We start from the raw sequence: 16,154 nt of genomic DNA on the forward strand, positions 1-16,154 counted from the left end.
GCATCATTCTGTATGTGTATTCTCAGTTTAAATGCAGCGATCCAAAACAGTGAATCTTCTCCTCATTCAGTCAAAACTTTGCTTCAAGAATGAGCCACACTGCTGACATGATCTAATCCCTAGCACACCCTTAGCACATGTGAGTTAACATATTCATCTTATCGGCAAAACCTATCGGCATAATTTTTCATATCGGGCCGATGCCGATATTTACATTTGAAGTCATTATCGGCCGATTCCGATATCAGTCCGATAATATCGTGCATCCCTAATATATATATATATATTTAAAGGAAAGTATACACAGAGTTTCAATGTTTTGCGCTCAAGTGCACAGAGACCAAGCCAACAGAAGTTGCATTCAATTATTTTACAAAAGTGCAATGTTTTGTTGTTATTCTGCGTGCACACAAATAAACGTACAGTCTCTATTGATTCTAAAGATGTATTATTTTTATCTGTATGACCAAAAATGACAGAGTATTTTACGAGCAAGTGAGTGCATTGGCACCTCCATCTGTCATGCAGTAAGCGCGCTACTGTTCAGCTTCCACACTCCGCACAGACACTTGAATAGCATGCATTTTTCTAGGTTTACTTTAGATTGGGCTGCTATGTAAAGCTGCTACTACATACATCTTTCAGATGAAAAGCCATTTTTGAGGTAGATCAATGATGGGTGAGTGTTTGGCTGTCCTTCCCGATGTACTATATTACCACATAGACCAGGTGTTAATGATCTGTCCGACACGGACTGCATGACTTCGCCACTTCCTGTGGATTTTTTTTTTTTTTCTGATTAAGCAACTAATAAAATTTTGGTTGACCAAGCCTCTCCTTGTCGACTAACAGTTAGTCGACTATTAGGGGGCAGCCCCAATAATCAGTGATGCTGTCTACACTGGATACGGTGGGGCGCGACACGACAAGTAAACTGATGAGTCATTCTATTTATGATGTACTGACACAAATTTTTAATGCTTTTCAACGGTCGCTTTGTCACGCCCAGCGTAGAGGGACTTTAGCTGTTGTGGCACGGGGAAGTGCGACAATCGTTGCGCCCGTTGAAGACATTATACAACATGCCACTCACGTGCAAGACGCTGCAAAAGACGCGAGCACAGCAGTCATACAAATCCGTATATCGCCGCCGACTACACACGCCGTAGTATGTTTTTAATGTGAAAGTATAACAGGATTTAAATAACGAAATAATGAAAATTATGTCAAATAGAGGTTTTGAATTTCGGTTTCGATTACTTTTCAATTAGTCATCCAGCCCTACAAAGTGGTTATATTTAAGGCCCTGTCCCAAATGGCACCCTGAATCCTTACGGTCTTCCTCCGAGTCGTGACATAATGCCACTTTGACTGTCGGATAGAAGTCTGCTGCGAAGCTCGCCCCGGCTGTGGGCTCAGCAGAAGTGAGTAACGAGGCACTCATGAGCGCACGAATGGGACACCCTACTGTGTGATGGACTTAACAGACGAATGTGGTGGCTACTGTGAGTCCTCAAGACCGAAAGTGCACATGCAGTGTGCCATTTGAGACAGGGTCTGTGTATGTGAGTTGTTTACTTACTTTTTAATTCAGAGGTTCATTTAGACTGATTCACGAACGTGTAACATGCACAAATCATATGGAGGCATTGCCTCCTCTCACGTGATTTTCACCCATTCATTCTCAATTACCCCCCCACCAAACTCACTGCACACTTTAGGTGGTCTGTTAAAATTCAATGGGCTCAGGGGAGGTGAGAGAGATGCGGACTTTCGCTTTAACTTCACCTGCTGGTGCCACTGTTGGACAATGTTTCTTTATACACTTTTTTTTTTTGTTAATAATTTTATAACATTTGTGTTGTTTTATTTTTGTACTTTTCTCATCCAATATTTTGAGGAGGCACTGCCTCCCTTGCCTCCTCAGAGGAAACACCCCAGAATCTTAATGTGCTAAGGCTTAATTATGTATTTTGGGGTGAAATAAATTTCAGACAGTTTCGTAAGATTCACCTCAAAGCCCATAAAATGGCGCTTTTCCAACGAGGTTTAGCGGTGGCTGTTGTGGTTGATACTGTTACAGACAGCCGTCTCGCTGGAGGTTTATGGGGAGTTTAGTTTCACTGGTGCTCCCTCTCCGTCTCTCACCTCAGTGTCACTTAATTAGCCTGCCTGCACAAAGGGAAACCAGGCACAGGAGCCCAATTTAGACCACAATAAAGTCTGGAATGACTCGACCCGCACTGTAATAGGAGTCCCACCCCCCTTCATTTACGTGCCAGAGACGTTCCTGGGACTTTGAAGATGCCGAAAACCGAGCAAAAGGGGGGGAAAGGCTAAAATCAAAGGAGGGACTCTTAAATTCCATGAGATTCGTCCAGATGTTTCGAAAAATATTTGCTGAAGCATTCCAGATGTGCCACCTATCACTTCCCCTAGCTAACCGCTTACTTGCTTTTTCTCCTGTTTCATTCTTTCCAAGTTTTGGATTTTTAACAAAGCAAAGAAACTCACAGTAAACTCTCAACAACGTCAATACATAATAGATGAGAAAAAGAAAGAACTAGTACCAGAAAATACACAGTGTTGCTTTATGTCTCAAAAGTGTCTGAGGGTGAATTTTTTCTGATACTGTAATGTTCGATACTGCTGCAGTTTCCCAACACGCTCCTGTGTGCCAGCGCTGCGCACTCCCCACAGGCTACGACCTGGCCATGACCCGTGACCTTGTTCACAAGCACTCTGCGCTTGGTTGTTTTGCTTTAATCGCAGCTTTTAAAATGAGCCGTCTCATTCAAACAGTGCCAGAACGTCACGCGCTCACACACCTGCGTAAAACTAACCAAGCCTCCAGCGGGTGCTCAAGCTCTGATCTGGTTTTTATAATGTGAAGCGGTTTCATGTTACTTGTTCTAGTTTGAAACAGAAGAAACCATCCTAAATGTGACACTTGAACTTGCCGGGTGTCGTTTCTGCAGGCGCTGGAATGTAAGCCTTCTGGTATGCAACAAATTGACGTGAAAGAAACTGCCAGCGCCTGCCCGTCTGCCTATCTGTCCGGCTGTCTTCCTGTCTGTATTGCCAAACTCCCCGCAGAAGATTTTGCCACAGGCGTTCTCAAACTCCGCCGTAAACACGTTTCTCAGCTCAGACCGCTGCCTAACAAACGCTGAGTGGAAGTTGAACTTGCATTTCCAATGCAAACAACTACACAGGGATGACTGCCAAACCACAATTACCTCCCACAAAGCAGCGAGTGCTAAAATGCTCTACCTATGCAGTATGAAACAGAATGCCACACACTCACACACACTTAAGATTCTTGAGAAGATTCTTTTGAACTCTATCTGACATCAGTTTTAAAAATAGCAACAATTCCACTTTGATATTAATCAGAGAGGAATACTTATCACAAACATACCACTTTTGATTTTCTCCGGAAAAAAAAAAAAAAGGTGTAGAAATCATTTTTACTTAGAATTTGCTTGTACAAAGTTACAAAGAAACTTTGCTTGTTTCAAAGAAATGGCAAGTAATAACTTTTTAATAAATTTTTTTTAATTAATCCAGATCATAACTCAATACTTCATATAATATTAACATCTTGAGAAAAAAATAAATTACAGTAAAAAATAAAATATACTGCAATATTTTACAAAATTACAAAAGAAAAATACATTACAAAACAGTTACAAAAACCCTAACATACTATAAACTATTTTTAAATATTTATAATAATAAATAATGAAGCGATTATATTAAACCATATTTGAAAAACCATATTAAGATAATGATATTAAATAATTACAAAAACAATAACATTACACCATAAAATCATAAAAAAATAATGTCTAAATAGATATTCATTCAATATATACTTTATATAAAATTAAGATTTTTTTACAAAATTACAAACTAATGAAAATATATTTTAAATCCAAAACCCTGACATACTATAAACCATTTTTTAAATATTTATAATAAATAAATTATAAAATATATTACATAAAACTAAAACAAAATTTTAAATAAATATAACACATAAACAAAACATAGTATAAACCATATTTAAAAATACTTATTTATAAAATAATGAATATTTTAAAATAATAAAAAAAGAAATAAATAAATAAAAAGAAATTACATTATAAAAGAATGAAAAAAATATTAAATAAATGTCTAAATACAATATATACTTCATATAAAATTAACATTTTGTAAACATATTACAAAATAAAAAAAAATTAAATTAACACTAGCTTCTCTGTTCTTTCTGTAAGGCCTCTAACACTAGCTTGCCTTTTTGTTTTTCTATTCTGTCTGTTTTCTTTTTATTTATTATATAATTTTAAAAAACCTTTGCTACGTGTACGGCTTTAGGCTAACTGAGACTTGTCATAGCACTTACATGTTATTACTCTTTTGTTGATTTTGATTGCTTCCATTGTCCTCTTTTGTAAATCGCTTTGGATAAAAGCACCTGCCAAATGTCTACATGTAAATGTAAATGTAAATAATAAAAATATATTACAAAATCCCCCCCCAAAAAAAAAAAAAAAAAAAAATTCAATATATAACAGACATAACATAATACAAACCATATTATAAAATAATGATTATCAAATAATTTTAACATACTAGACTAATAAAATAAAGATTATTTAAAATTACAATATAAAATTATGAAAAAAAGTTAAATAAAAATAATACGTCTAAAACCAATATTTTAGTTATACAATAAAACTGAAGAAACAGCTTAATTTGCACATATAGCTTTAAAAAAAAAAAAAAAAACCCTTCTTAACAGAAGGAAAAAGATAATTTTACAAATTCACTTTTTACAAGCTTTCACAGCAGTAACACAGTCAGAGATTCTATCATGTTCAAAAAAAAAAAAAAAAATCCTTCCTCATCCTGAAAAGGAGTTCAGAACACAGGTTCCCAAAAATAGGAAAAATCTTTTGACCGTGTTGAACAGAACGAACCAAAATAATTCCTCAGTTTTATGGCTCAGTTTTGTCCCAGCACTAGAATCACTTACACACACACTCCCTGAAGTGATAGGAAGTAACTGGCTCGCACACCTCCAAGATTAAAAGGCCTCTCAGCTGGAGTGAGCAGCAGCTCAACAGCCACTTGACAAATAGCAGTGGCGCTTGCAGCAAATGGGTAATAAGAGGCGCGCTCTTCTGCCGTTCGAGCGAGAGGAAGGCAGCGAGGTCAGAAGGCACCAGAGAACCTTCTCACTGGAACGGCCGGATCTGTGAAAAAGACACCATCTCTGACACATCACATGACTTGTGTAAACAGTCAGAAATGCGCCCACACTCTCCCCGCCACCATCTTATACCTCATAGAGATGTACTCAGCCGTAGCAGGGAGGGAAGCGAGATCTCTGACGTGCCTCCAAGTACATTTGAAGCCCAGGTGAAAGTCTGGAGTTGACGTGAACAAACTGTAAATCACTCTGCAGACCCGACAGTAAAAAAAAAAAAAACAGGGCCTTGTATGGGCAAAACATGGATTGTGAGGGTAAAAGCACACCTGGCCTAGGCAAAAAAAAAAACAAATGATGTGGAAAAGAACTGTGTTCATGCTGCAGTTGCCATTTACTTGCACACAAATCCCTTCATTTTATCTTTGTCATCATATTTTGGTTGGTGTAACAGATACGGATTATCATAATTGCAATCATGGTTCTTAATCTGCTGGTTGATTTAAGCTCTCCAGTGTAAGCTGTGGCATTAGTGGACAGAGCCCACCATACACACTCTAACACACAGTCCAGAACACTAAAGCCCAGTGATTTTTATTCCCCGTTTCGATTGATACTTGATCAGATCGCATGATAGAAGACCAGGAATCTTGAGTATGCTAAAGCAGAGTGTATCATATTCATCTTAGTGCTTCAGACACAATTTACAAAGTTCAACTGGGCGATCAATCACGTTCTAACATCCTCATTAACATGCTAAACTCAACTAAGCAAGCCACTGGGATGATGCTGGGTATGTTTTACACTAAAAATGAAAAAGAAAGAGTCTGGAATCTATCCGACATGTATGATAATGGCAAAACTGAGGTAATTTTACCATCACACACAAAAACCTTGTATCAACATTTATTAGCCATCATGGCTGTATCAATCACACTATTTTTTGACACCGTGTCTGCATCCAAAAGCTAAATAATGCTGTATTTGGAGGATACATTCCAAATTAGGAAACAATCAACGTCCAAAATCAATGTTAGCTTTACCCCCTCTCTCCTGAGATGCCTTTAACTGCTTGATTTTTGAAGGCAGCATAGATGTATCCATCACTGTCCATGATACACCACAAATCTGTGTGTTCGATTTCATGACAGTTAAGTTAAAAAATAAAAACGGTGTCTTAAAGTTGCAAAAGTAAAGTTTGTGTGGAAATTTCTCAACCAACTTTTACCATATTTGATATCAATTCCAGTGAGAATATTTGCTTAGTTATTACCAAAGCTCTCTCCATTTGGTTGTAGAGCATAAAATAGGTTCCTATGATTTTCTGTGATGCAGAAAATGCAGACGGAATCGCTGAATCCAGTCATAAAAATTAAATTTCCTGTATAGAATTTCCAAATTTCCAAAATGTCATGGAATTTGCCAAATTTTGGATGAATAAATAAAAAGTAGATCAATACACCTAAATCAAAACGTGATATGGACTAGTGTCGGTGAACATTACGGCACAAAAATGCTACTTAAATATGAATTCTGCATGTTCTGCATGTCTCTGTGTGAATGAATGACGCAGACGCGCGGTTTCGTTTACTACACACATACTGAAGCGTATGTGACGCTCAGTGTTTTTAGCCTTTGCCGTCTTAATATGTGAGCACATGAACACACAAATATAATCTCTATAATTGCTCTGAGAGTCACTTCATGAGCATTTTACCGTTTCTTTTGAGTAAAAAGTTCTTCACAGCACACCGTCAAAATAAAAGTTTGGTTTAACTTGAAGAAACTGTGACATAAATATATTACTTAATGTAATGATAGTACTACTACTAACAAAATCATTACTAAAACTTTACTTGAAGAAAATATTTACCAGAATTTATTTACCAGAAAAATGTACATACACAACACAGTATTTCATAAATAAATAAATATGTATATATATTAAATAAAATCAATTATTAGGGATGCCTTTATTATTATTTAATGACACCATTAAAATGGAATCCAGAAATTATGGAAAACACAGAATTTGGTAAAAAATAAAGCTGAATTTGAACAAAACAAAACAAAACAAAACAAAATTCATAGGGTCTTAAAAATTTCATTTTTGTTAAATGTTTAATATATTGCTGTCAAATTGTCTAAGCTTCTTGATTTCAATTAATAATAAATGCTTTCTGATTAATATTTTTTAATTTAACCATTAAAACAGAGTCTAGAAAAATTAAAATGAAAGAAAATGGAATCTAGAAAAATTCAAATGGAAAAAACTTGAAAAATTAATGGACAAAATTAAAAGAAATTTGGAAAAACAAAGCGAATTTCATAGGCTCCTATGTGTATTAAGAACATACATTTAAATGGTAAAGTTTTTATACACAATGGTACTTTTTTATTTTAATCACTAAGTACTGCTGTAAAGAAAATCATTGAGAATACATTAATAAATTCATTTAAAATATTCAAACATCAATGAAATTTATTTAAAATCCATACTGAAGTGCACAACACTCGTGGTGTTTTCAGCCTCTGCTGCCTCAAAATATGAGTACATTAATACATGAACATAATCTCTAAAACTGCTCTGAGAGTCACTTACCGAGCATTTTCCTGTTTCTTGCGAGAAAAATCACAGTTATGTCATATTCAAACAAAAACTTAAAGAACTTCACAGCAATTTAGCAAGATAAAAGTTTGGTTTAACTTCAAGAAACTGTGACAGAAATATATTACTTAATGTAATGATAGTACTACTATTACCAATAAAATTATTTTTAAAACATTATTTTTAATGAATATTTACCAGAATTTATTTACCAGAAAAATGTAAATACACAACGCTGTATTTCTGGGGGAATGAATAAATAAATAACACTAATAAATTAATATTTAATAAAATAAATTATTTAGAGATGCTTTTGATTATTAAAATTTAATCTAAAAAATTTAATGGAACACAGAATTTGGTAAAAATAAAACTAAATTTTTAATGTAACTTTTAATAAATTGCTGTTACACTGTGTATATTTAATGATTTCAATTAATTAGACATGCTGACTGCTTAATAAAATTTTATTTAACCATTGAAACGGAGTCCAGAAAATTAAAATGGGGAAAAAATGTAATCCAGAAAAATTAGAACAGAAAAATCAGAATTTGAAAAAAATAAAACAATTTGGGAAAAAATAAAAGATTTCATAGGGCCCTAATAAAACCATTATGCCGTCTCATAAGCCTGTCTGAAATCAGTTTTGTAATCATGCGCAAATGCTCTCTGCAAAGTCTATGCCTGATAAGGCAGCAAGGCTGAAGTCAGCTGCCGAAGCTTTCAGCTTTCAGGCGCAGCCTCTTAGACATTTATCAGAAAGTAAAATTCACTGCAAAGACAACTAATCTGCTGTCTGCAAGCATGTCACAATACAGTCACAATGAAAAGCAGCAGATCTTTTCTTCATATTGTGCAAATGCAAGTGTAACAAATTATTCTTTTTTTATATATACAACACTTGCATGCAATACTGTATATATTACAGTCACTTAATAATAACTCTATTGTGTTCACTGCTCAGAATGCACCATGCCACATCCCAAGAATAGTCGCAGACGTCTCGGTTCACACAAGGAAACCTATAAAGTCATTACTGTGATTTAAAGCGATCTAAACCATGTGTCGCTCCGCCTTCAGAACGAGATAGACGACTACTTCACATTTCTGTCAGTGCGTTTTAATTAACGCCTGTGTGATAAAGGCTAATGTCACTGTGCTGGAATATGAATTTTACACTGTAGAGTTGCTAATGGTTAATGGCCTGCAGTTCTGACACACAGGGTGCAGAATCAGTCCCATTGCTCATTGGTCCAAATTCCCACATATTGACATATACATTCAGTGCGGACAGAGATTTGCTTGTCGCTTGAAACGCATCAGGTCATGCCTGTTTTAGATTAAAAAGCATCTGGTAAATAGCAAGAAACTATACTGAATAAGAGAACAGAGAGGTGCCAAATGCAATATTGATTCATTCGCTGCAACCTTGCCTAAAGCGTGTGCATGCAAAAGCTCACACATGTTTGCAGTATATAAATACAGATAAAAAAGACTTCCTGTGTAGTCACAGCAAGTACTTGGCACTGCCCAGTAATGGCTAGCACATACTGAGGTGTCAAACAGCACTCTATAGTATCTACCTTAAAACTGATGCCTTAAAGCACTGGATTTGACTCCATGCAAACAGATTTGCATGCTAATTTTCAGATATTTGACAAGGAAATGTTGATTTTTCTTTCAAATGATCAACAAACCGGTTTTACATGCCCTACTGTTTAAAAACATGAGTCCGTAAGATTTTTTTTTTTTTTTTTTTTTTTTTACTCAGAGTTGCTTTTATTTGATCAAAAATACATGGAAAATTATAAAATATTATTACAATTAAAATAAACAGATTTCTATTTAAATATTGTTTAAAATGTAATTTATTCCTATGATGCAAAGCTGAATTTTCAGCATCATTACTATAGTCTTAAGTGTCACATGATCCTTCAGGAATCATTCTAATATGCTGATTTGCAGCTGAAAAATTGATTTTGATAAAGAGAAAGCTGTCTGTAAGATTTTATTATTTTTTGCTCACTATGGTTGCATTTATTTATTCAGAAATACTGTGAAAAATGTAAAATATTATTACAATTAAAATAAATCATTTCTATATTTAAAAATGCAATTTGTTCCTGTGATGACAAAGCTGAATTTTCAGAATCATTACTCCAGTCTTCAGTGTCACAAGATCCTTCAGAAATCATTCTAATATTCTGATTTGCATGTGAAGAAATATTTTTGATGAACAGAAAGTTGTCAGTAAGATTTTAGGATTTTTTGCTCACTAGGATCGCATTTATTTGATAAAAAAAAATACAGTAAAAAATGTAAAATATTATTACAATTAAAATAAACATTTCTATTTGAATATAGTTTAAAATGCAATTTATTCCTGTGACGGAAAAGCTGAATTTTCAGCATCATTACTCCAGTCTTCAGTGTCACATGATCCTTCAGAAATCATTCTAATATTTTGATTTGCAGCTGAAGAAATGATTTTGATGAATAGAAAGTTGTCTGTAAGATTTTATTATTTTTTGCTCACTAGGGTCGCATTTATTTGATCAAAATTACAGTTATTACAATTAAAATGAAGAGATTTATATTTGAAAGTATTTTAAAATGCAATTTATTCCTGTGACAGCAAAGCTAAATTTTCAGCATCATTACTCCAGTCTGAAGTGTCACATGATCCTTCAAAAATCATTCTAATATGCTGATTTGCAGCTGAAGAAGTTTTGAATGGTAGTCAAATTCATAGGTTAAGGGAAAAATGTGCAGCGAGGTTATCAAATGCACTCTGATTCATTACCTGTGGTGCTCATGCAGAGGATGCAAGTTTGAATCAGATTTTTTTCTGATTAACAAGAAGCAAAAGCTTTCAAAGTTTAAAAAATGAGCTTCAATCAACTCAAATGGAGCTTATCAGAAATCTGAATGAACTTAACTTACCCAGAGCTGATTTGACAAAACTAAAAAACGCTTATCTCTCTCATCAGCTACTTTTACATAATCACTGAAGCGCACAATATCAGTCCTATCAGACTGTGATAAACGTATATACAGGGTTCACAGTATAACATCCGTTATAGTTTATCATCTGCAGTAACGTTGTGAAAACTCAATTCTAGAAGTCCAAAGCAAATCCTCCAGCTGATAAAACATATGGGGAGCGAAGGTCAAGGTCTGAGGTTCACAGTCCACCGCTCCCCTTAAAGATAAAACACTCGCCACTGTCGGGGACTGAAAACTCACAAATTATTAACAAGGCTTTGACGCATGGCTATCATAAACAACCGTTTTTGCACACAGCAGTAACTCGATTGTGAAACTCAGTATCGTGGTTGAATTAAATCTCATTCCTGGACTGATCGTCATGATTTGGAGCTGTAACGTTATCCGAGTGTTTCTGAATCATGTACTTCTAGAATAATAATTAGAAACGATTGTGGATCTCTACTTCTCTGTGAAGCTGGTGGACATCAACAAAAGATATGCTAGTAAATGGCCTTGGGAGAGCGCTGTCCCTTTAAGCCATTAACATTCTCTATAAAACTTCTCTAGTAAAAATGACAGCTGCAGACCGCTCACAAAAGGGGGCAAAAAGCATCCGGTGAGAAACCTAAAACTGCCCTGCCATAAAAAAAAAAAAAAAAAAAAAAAAAAAACCTGTATAGGTTTAAGAGGTAAACAACCCACCCAGCCCCCCAATCAAAGCTTTTTAAACCTCCCAGAACCACCTTTGTTCCTAAATTACGGCCGACAGAGGAATGCACCCCCCTTCAACTATGAATGTCACTTTCTCATCAAGACCATGAACTTCACTAAAATGGGCGGGGAAAACAACACACCTCCTGTCACTCAAAAGCTCCACCTCCCAACCCCCCCGAAAAAAGGTCTTGGCCAAACTAAATGTGGTTTGCTTTTAAAGAACAAATGGTCCTTAAAAACCAAGGACAAGCCATCTACATCCCGCCGATCTGCTCACTTAATGATCTACAGCTAAACAGAGATTTCAGAAAGCAGGATACTTCCATAACATACATTTTTATGATGTTACACAAGCTTTTAGTCCCTAGTATGTTCTTCTGTGATTTGCATAAAAGCGTTCATTAAATCTTTGTGGGCAAAAAAACAGACAAATATGAGGTATTTAGCACCTGTGCCTAGGGCTGGAAAAAAAGTTAATAAACCCAACCTGTTCTGCATGCTGCGCAAAGAACAAAAACATCACGAGTATATCTAGAGCTGTAATTTGAAACTCTGCTCAATTACCTCCACAAAAGCATTTGTAAATGTAAGTAATCATTCATGTTTAAATGATTACGTGTCTGAATTTAGCAGGCCGGAGTGGTGCGTCTGCTCCATGACACTCAACACATATAGCAGACAGCAGGAAATAGCACTCCGCTTGCGAGCAGCCACATGCTTTATGTGTTGGAAATCTTGCATTAATGATTTTTTTTGTGTTTTATGATAAGCACTGGCTAAATATGCTATAATTTTTTTTTTTATAATTTTATAATTATAATTAATTAGGGTTAAATGTTACTTGAAAATACTATTAAAAATGGCTAAATGTTTTAGAAATTATATAAAAATATAGATATTTTTGAAATATTTGGATGTTTTTATTTAAATTTTTTTACATAATTATTCATACTAAAAATGGCTAAATGTTTTAACTGTTTTAAATAAAACTTTATACATTTTAAAATATTTATTTTTTACATAATTATTCATGTTAAATGTTATTTGGAAATATTATTCAAAATGGCTAAATGTTTTAGTAATTATATATAAAACATCCTTTTTAAATATTTAGATGTTTGTATTTGTTAAATAATTATTCATGTTAAATGTTATTTGGAAATATTAAAAATGGTTAAATGTTTTAGTAATTACATAAAAATATATCCTTTTTAAATATTTAGGTGTTTTTATTTGTTAAATAATTATTCAGGCTTAAATGTTATTTAGAAATATTAAAAATGGTTAAATGTTTTAGTAATTATATTAAAAATATACATGTTTTTAAATATTTAGATGTTTTTATTTTTTAAATAATTATTCAGGCTTAAATGTTATTTGGAAATATAATACAAATGCCTATATACACACACACACATACATATACATATACATATATAATTATATATACACATTTATTATATTATTATATTATTATTAAGGGTTAAATGTTATTTGGAAATATTATTAAAAATGCTTAAATGTTTAGTAATTATATAAAAAGAGCTTTTTTAACAAAAATATTTAGATGTTTTTATTTTTTTTAATAATTATTCAGGGTGTAAAGTTTAACAATCTATTTATTTTTTAAAAAGGTTCACACATACTATTATTTTTATGAATTTTATTATGGTTTATACATTTTAACTATTTTTCCCATATGTTTTTAAAGACAAATATGCAATGACTAAATTTTCCTAAGGTGCAGATTATGTGAAAGGTAAAGCACACGGCGCCAATAAAAAGTATTTACTAACAAACCTTTGTCTGTTACTATTAAAACACATGCCTATGGAAAAACATGATAACTATAAAGCCACAAATTAAATCCAGCTTTTACATCAGAATTTCCCAGCATAAAAAGCAAAGCCTAAACACACCTTCACAAATACTCTATTATACCGTTTTGCTTTGCGGTTTTTCTGGTACTGTTCTGGGAATATTCGGGGGTTTCGGGAAACCCGGCATTCCTGCTGTCTCTCATCTCAGTGAACCGGTGGGGTGATGATGTATGTCAAGGTGTAACACGACTCCCGCATGAAAGAGCTACAGACACAATAACAGTCCTGCCTATATTCCTGAGTGAAAGCGCAGAGCATGCTGGTTATTCTTACAGTATGCGGGCCTCTGTGTGCAAACTAAATCATGTGTGACTGCTCAACTTATTTCCATGCATGGCAAGTAAGCTCATATGCATAAGAGAGTAATGTGCATCATTTATTGAAGAACATGTTCATTTACCAAACCACATCCTTGTGTGAGTAATAGACGTGTTTGAGGTGTATAAGACAAATGCAGGTTATTAATTATTTTGAGACGTTGTATGTCACCTTATCTTAATCTCCTGTCTATTTTTGGCATCACGCAGATATCACATTATCTCTACAGCCAGAAATTGCACAACTCATAATCACACAAACCGTTGGAACTTTTTCTAAGAAAAAAAAAACAATGAAAATTATATAAATACTGGCTTTAATATTTAGTCAGTTATTCATCCTCATGTCATTTTAAACAAGTGAGACTTTATTTCTTCCAATAAACATTTTTTGGTGTCTTGTTTCAGTAACGTTAATAGCAGTCAAGATCCAAAATAACAAATTAAACACCACAAACGTAAGGCTTTTCTGAAGCCTTTTGTGTCATACAGACCAAATTTATGTTATTACTGACTGAAAATCTCAACATCCGTACCTGCTCTCTTTGAATTTTCACATGAGTTTGTGAGAAAAGCAGCAATGAATTGTTTTGAGCCTGATCTTTTCAGTGAATCGGCGGCTCCGCCGATTCAAAGATCAAGTCGCAACAGTGAACATCTCAAAAGAAGGGAATGTTCAACTCAGTTCAACTCAGTTTGGAAGAGTTGGAAAACAGCATATGATTAATTTAAACGTTTTATGATTCTTTCATGGTGTTTTTCTGTCCTTCATTAATCCTGTCAGTCTCACATCCCATTCACTTACACATAAAAGAACAGCTAGAATATTCTACACAATGTAACTTTAATGTCACACAGACAGAAAGTTCAGACAGGATGAGTAAATAAAAACTATTTTCATTTTTTGGTGAACTATTCCTTTAATATGATGGACTAACATCATATGGAAACCACACCTACATTTTGCTTGAGCCGTCGATTAAAAAAGGACATTTTTGAAACACCCGCAACGTTTGTTTTTTGGATACCAAGTCAGTTTATTATTAAATTTACTCACTCTAAACAGATTTCAAATGAAATCATAATGCTCTGCAATGACTCTTGTCACTTTCCTCAGTAAACTTCTCCACTTCATAGAAAACGCTAAAGTTTGTCCAAGTTCACTTATCAACTAAACTGCTATCTCATACCCAAACTGTGTTCGCGGAGACCAAAGTGCAAAGAAAATTGATAAAATGTCTGATTTCTGCATGCAAAGATGAAATTACAGACGAAAAGCAAAAATATTCGCCTGTTCTATTAAAGACATGATAAAGCCGTTTGCGTTTTAATGAATTCATGCGACGCCCGACGCCCTCAAATTAAACGTAACATTACATTTTTCGCTAAATTGATCCGCGATGTTACATCGCGTTTATAAATATGAGATTTTCCACTCACATCCACACGCGTATGCATTTCTGTCAGGAAAGTGATACAAATGATGTGCATGGATACAATAGCTGCACAAGCTTCAACTCTGCAAACACAGCATTCAAAGCCCACTATCGATATGCCAAACGATACTGCATATCAAGAATAAAACATCTTATGAGTAAGCGCGACACTGAATGAGGTGTCACTATCCGAACGCGTGTCACCGCGTTTGCACGCCCAACTTTTGTGTTTACCTTTAGTTTGATTTTAAAACAAATGCACACCGTGCACTTGACTGCTGTGCATTATTGATTCTGATTGCAATAGTTTCCATTCGCCACGAACGTAATCCTCCAATACAGCCCGAGTCGATAAAGAGCGGTCTAAAGCAATTCCAGTTTTCTTCTTATTTTTTTAGCGTTTATGTTTTTTTCCCCCTAATGCAGGACTTGAAAGTAAATCATAAAACTCTCTTTTGCATACCAAAGAAACTCGAGTGGAAAAATAAACATCTTTCAGTAGTCTGAGGGTAAACTTACCCAATGACAAGAAAGGTTTGGTTTCCATGTCTGGTGGGTTAGCTCATGCCAGCTGACGCGCCCGCGTTGTAAGCTGTCGGCGTCCCTCTCTGATGACAGTACAAGACGAATCCACGCGGTAAAAGTGAAAAAGCTTTGCGATAGTGTCAAATGTTCACTTTATGGCACTACTTCTGTTTGTTCACGCTTCTGCTCGGCTCTGTCTACAACTCTACAGTCCACACTACTGCAAAGGGACCCAGTGAAGGGGACTCCCACTGACGCTCACGCGGGCACATTTAGCAGCGACGCGTGAGGGGAACGTTAACCCCTCCTGCGCCGCTCTGCCTACAGCCATAGAGGGAGCTCGGAAGAAAATGAAACTGTGTTTCTTTGAGTAAAGAGCATCGCTTGCACATGTGGTAAAACAAAGAGCCTCTAAAGCGAGCACATGTTGCGATTAATGAATTTCCAACCTGTCATTTTAAGTGACTAACA

General features: G+C 34.8%; 1 protein-coding gene across 2 annotated transcripts in view; it reads right to left on the bottom strand.

Moving 5' to 3' along the window:
- rxraa (retinoid X receptor, alpha a) overlaps positions 1 to 15,913 on the bottom strand; it is a 137,286-nt gene extending 121,373 nt beyond the window's left edge. For both annotated transcript variants that reach the window (XM_051093049.1, XM_051093048.1), the window contains exon 1: positions 15,678 to 15,913. In XM_051093049.1, coding sequence (XP_050949006.1) covers positions 15,678 to 15,705 — 28 coding nt within the window. In that variant the 5' untranslated portion in view covers positions 15,706 to 15,913. The remainder of the gene's footprint in view (positions 1 to 15,677) is intronic.
- Between the last annotated feature and the right edge of the window lie 241 nt (positions 15,914 to 16,154).

The sequence above is a fragment of the Labeo rohita genome, chromosome 21, assembly GCF_022985175.1.
Source record: "Labeo rohita strain BAU-BD-2019 chromosome 21, IGBB_LRoh.1.0, whole genome shotgun sequence".
In the NCBI taxonomy this organism is placed as follows: Eukaryota; Metazoa; Chordata; class Actinopteri; order Cypriniformes; family Cyprinidae; genus Labeo; species Labeo rohita.